The 5,037-nt window shown below is 50.6% G+C and overlaps 1 protein-coding gene across 1 annotated transcript; it reads right to left on the bottom strand.

Moving 5' to 3' along the window:
- Positions 1-28: 28 nt before the first annotated feature.
- Positions 29-3,783, bottom strand: VOLCADRAFT_92173 (uncharacterized protein; the record flags this gene model as incomplete). Its single annotated transcript, XM_002951510.1, has 6 exons — positions 29-130; positions 444-583; positions 939-955; positions 1,226-1,394; positions 2,532-3,098; positions 3,648-3,783. The coding sequence occupies 6 exons, from the start codon at positions 3,781-3,783 to the stop codon at positions 29-31; spliced, it is 1,131 nt and encodes a 376-aa protein (XP_002951556.1).
- Positions 3,784-5,037: the final 1,254 nt, after the last annotated feature.

Here is a 5,037-nt window from a genome sequence, read left to right as displayed (position 1 = left end):
GCACAGCATTACTCCTCTCCCCCACAATCTACAGGATCGGGTGGTTGGGTCCCACTCCGTCCCAGACCCGCCCTAGGATAACCAGCGCGGTAAACGATCGCCCAAGCGCGCCCAGACCAGAAATCCACCACTGACCGAAAGCGCAAGCGTGTTCAAGGGAGGGGGGATTGCTGCTGCAGCAGCTGCTGCTGCTGTTGCTGCCCCCGGTCCCGTGTTGGGCCCCTCCCTGCGTGTGACCCTCGAGTGCCGGTGCGTGTTCAGCGGGTCGGTCCCTCGTGCGGTCTCGCTCCGTTGGCCAGGTGAAAGAATTCTGGGTATATCCGCCGCTGTTGGGGGCCTTGCGCCTGGATCTGTTGTGCTTGCTCCGGCTGGATGTTGTGTCGGGGGGTTCCAGCCACCCTTTCCAGTCGCCTTCCGGCCGCTCGCAGGCAGCACCTGCCTACCTCCTTGGCAGACAGGGCCGCCAGGGCGATGATTACGTCCCCAGGGGGCCTGTTCACAGCCGGTGGGGGCTCCTGGACCCAGCTGGCCACTTCCGGCTGCTTCCGGGTGGTGCCGACGGTCCCTCTGCCTCCTGGGAGGGCTGTAGGTGACGGTCGATTTGTTCCCGAACGGCTTGTGCGACTGGGCACTCCCAGAAATGGTGCATGCGTGGGGAGCATTGTTGCTGGTTTGTGGCATTGCCGGATCCTCCGCACCCGCACCGCACCGCTCGGGCCTCATGCGAGCCAGGTGCGTGTTGCCGGGCAGGGGTATGCCGTCCACGGCGTTTCTTTGTTCTTCCCATTCTCCCACCGTACCCCGGCGGACCCCAGGCGGGCGGTGTTGCCCTGAAGCGGCTCTAGTTTCCGTCGGGGACGGTGGCGCCGGGTCCAGCGCCTCTTGTACGAAGGCTGCCATCAGGCGTCCCCGTTTCTCCGGCCATCAGACGGCCCCACATCGCGCAGCTGTGCACCTGTGTAGCTAGGCGGACCGTCGGGCATGTCAGCGGGAGGGTTGTCGTGGACCCCCTCCCCCCCCCGGGTATCTGCCATCCGACCCGGTCCCATCCATCCTTGCTTCCCGACGACGACGCATATAGGTACGAACCTAGGCAACAGCTGCAGTGCTTTTAGGCTTCACGTTAATGACTGTGGCTTCTGCGGGAGGAGGGGCCATGCGCCGTGAGTCTAATAATAACTGCGACTTCCGCCGCGTGTTTCGTGCATGGAATGCGCCGACTGACGCTATTACACCAAGCAATGCCGCCCCCAGCCCCGCTGCTAGGCCAACAAAGCGGGGCCATGTGTGCTTGCCGTTCGCTGATAGCTCAATGGTACGTGGCAATGGGGGCTTGTAGCCAGCAGCAGTGCCGCCGCCGCCACCGTCGGATGCCGAGAGAGTTGCGGAGTCACCTGAAAGAAAGGAAAAGGCAGCAGAGAGGAGGTAGAGGAGGTCATAGCTGTTAGGTTGGGGCCACGCACTACAGAGGAAACATGGACCGGAATTCACTCCTGATGGTAATGTGTGCGTATATATGGAATAATAATATAAATATAAGTATAAAATATAATAAATAAATATAATATAATATAATATAATATATATATTATATATATAATATATATAATATAATATATTATATATTATATAATAATATATATTATATAATATATAATATATTATATATATAATATATATAATATAATATACATAATATACATATATATACAATATAATATAATACAATATAATATAATATAATATTATATTATATTGTATAATATTATATTATATTGTATTATATTATATTATATTAAATTTATTTATTATATTTTATATTTATATTATTATTCCATATATTATATTATATTATATCATATTATATTATATTATAAATATATAACATTAATAATAATAATAATTAACAACTAATAACAACTAAAAATAATAATCGTACAGATGCGATGCAGCATGGGGCACATTCGTGAGTGCACCAGCAGCGTTCGGGGTTTTATATTACGACTTCGGAAAAGTACCGATTGTCAAATGCGGACCCCGTGATATGCCCTCCAGAATACAACACGGGCCCGTCTCTGCTTGCGGGGTATGTGCGTGCTGCGGCTCCGAAGCAGCTGCAAACCCTTCACACGGGGACCTGCTGCCGTATTAGAAGACGCCGACAAGTAACCCAACAGAGCGCGCGTTTAACCGCCTTTCCGTTGTTGACACATCGTGCATGTACCGGTCACCTGGGATGATTGAGTTTGGTGGGCTGCAGCCAGCTGGGTTTCTTCTCTGCTGACGTTTTGTTCCTGTGTGAGTGTGTTACATGGTTGGGGTTGCGTGGCCCCATACCTATAAAACTACCCATAAGAGCCAAAGGCCCAAGGGCAGGTGCATGAACCGAAGAAGCTCAAATACTTCCGTGCCTAATACAACATTCGTGGATAGGCTCACTGGGAGACCGGAAGATTGACATTTCGGGCATATCTAAAAGTACGGCCTAGGGTTGAGATTGAAGGCTGGTCATGTAGAACGTACCAAATTACCTGCGATTGTGCCGTACACTTGCAGCTCCGCCACTGCCAGATGCACAGCAGATGACATCATCGTGTTGACATTTTTGTTCTGTACTGTAAGATAGCGGCCAGTCCTAGGTGGGTCGGCAAGGAAAGGTATAATGCCGCCTGTCGTGCTGGCCGCGCCGGCTGGCATGTTATCTAGTAGGTAGTTCTCTTCCATGTTAGATGAATCCCACGGGTACACGGGGGCGCCTCCAAACCTAATCTCAGCGTTTGCCAGTTCACTGCCGCAGCAGTCCCTTCTAATGTAGAGGATTATACTCGAAATGGTTACCAATACTCCGAAATCGATACATAGCCACTGCCCTGTCGCGTTGGCGCTGATGAACGTGCTGCTGTTACCACCAATGGGTGGGACAATTCCGTCGACGGCATTGGCGGCTGTGTAATCAATCGACAGCTCGGATGATGCGTATGCATTCCTTCCAATGGCAATGTTGTGTATTGATGTCCCGGGAGGCCTTGGTGGCGACGGGAAACTGGGCAGCGACCAATGCGACGTGGAGGGCGGTGGGCGGGGCGGCTCCATCGCGCCTGCTCATCATGCATAAACAAAACAAGCAAGTCAGCAGCGTCAGCGGGTTTTTTAACAACGCCGGTGGTTGATGATCATTAAGAAGGACTCTGTTTCAGATGTTTTTCCTCTGTTGTGTAGTGTACAAGTGTGGCCTTAATAAGAAAATTCCTACATCCCTCGTGTAGTAGGGCCCTTTCTTGTTATTTGTATTAACAAGTTGTTCACGTTATTACATGGGGAGAAGGACGGATACACTGCCCGCAGCCAGTGGCAGGCGGCTGGGGGATGTTCCACATCCGACGGGCAAGTTGCCCGTCAGCAGGACATGCATACAGACATACATGTAGCATTGCATATACATGACTTAGGGATTACACTGTGGGCCGCGAGAGCCGGGGGCCGAAGCCGAGACACAGCGCAAAAGAAGGGTCGGGCGCACACAGCACAAGTCGGTTACGTTAGTCTTGTGTGCTCCCGACCCCGACTCAGACTGCCAACACCCAGACTGCCAACACATATGTATGTATGTATGTATGTATGTATATGTAGCATGTATATATACGCACCTTGTGCACCACCGTCGACGGAGACCGCTGCAACAACTTGCGCCACTCGGGACGCCGCCATTAAACACAGCAGCATGTACAGCCGCAATGAGTCCCGGTTTTGCTGCACTACTAGCAGTGGTGGGTGCCGCATCATCGTAAACATCGCCCGCTGCTGTATGTTGCTTGCCTGAGTTGCCAGGTCTCCGGAGTGATGTACCCTAAACGAGGCGAGCAACCCACCATACATGCACTCAATTACCCAAGCAAATAAAAGAGCTGCTTTAAAAATGGCTTTTTGCGGGGGGCGTATTTATCTATCTCAACCAGCCAGCATCTGGGGCTGCAATAATGCGTGCTGTATGAATTGTGTATTTGTTGCACTTAAGACGATGATAATTCCCCAGCAGCGGATGCATGAATGCCTTAATGCCTGCACGTGAAACCGCACGTTGCCAAAGCATCTGCTCTTGCAAGCGGCAGTGTCGCCTCTAAGGGCCTCGCTCGCGAGCAGCTGCACCTGTCGCTGGTGCGTATTATACAGCGCAGGTGAATGTATGCTAGACCGTCCGTAAGCGTCTTCTCGGCTGCTGCAAGCAAGCAAACAGATAGAACCTACCAGGCATTCAACCATGCAATGTATTAAGAAGCCTTATGTTTATTCACATGTATCCCAGACTTGTGTTAAAGTTCTGTTTAGACGCTTGCGACGCAGAAGCGAGTCTCCGTTTATTTCCTACTGCATATGATGGACACAACCAGAGCGGGTGCTGCCCTCCAGCGAGCGAGAGAGCGAGGCTACACCGTTGTCACGTACGTCAGTAACGTCATGGACAGTCAGCAGCCAGCAGCCTGCGTGCTGCTGGTGATCTTCGACCTTACATGTAGAAGATCTCATCCTACATAAAACGTTATAATAAGCTATGAAGCTTGCTTAGATTTTTCTATTTGGGAAAATCGACTACGTGCGCCGGTTCACCTTCCTGGCCCTTTCATGTACACATGGATAGATATCGCTTGCATGTGTTGCATCTTGATAACTCTGAAACGGAAATGATAGTTTCTTTAAAAAATAAACGATTTGAGATTGCTAGTTATGCTTCCGGGCTGGGTATTTCCACTTCGATAAAAGAAGTTATGGATCAAGGTAATTCCTAACGGCCTATTTATTAGGAGTTGTTTCCACTTGGATTAAAGCTGCGGATTAAGGTATTTTTAATCTGTCTCCACTCCGCCGCTAATCCACGAGAGTGTTTGATGGGTCTTCGTCAGCTGATGGCGACGTCCCTGGCCAGGTGCAGCGCCAGATCACAGAGCGGATACCGACCACAGTAAGCTCATCCTTTGCCTAGACTAAAACCCAAACCCTTTTAACCGGCGACTGGCATGCATGGAAACCGCCCCGAACGGG

The sequence above is a fragment of the Volvox carteri genome (assembly GCF_000143455.1).
Source record: "Volvox carteri f. nagariensis unplaced genomic scaffold VOLCAscaffold_24, whole genome shotgun sequence".
Classification (NCBI taxonomy): Eukaryota; Viridiplantae; Chlorophyta; class Chlorophyceae; order Chlamydomonadales; family Volvocaceae; genus Volvox; species Volvox carteri.
This window is presented reverse-complemented; position numbering and strand designations above follow the sequence as displayed.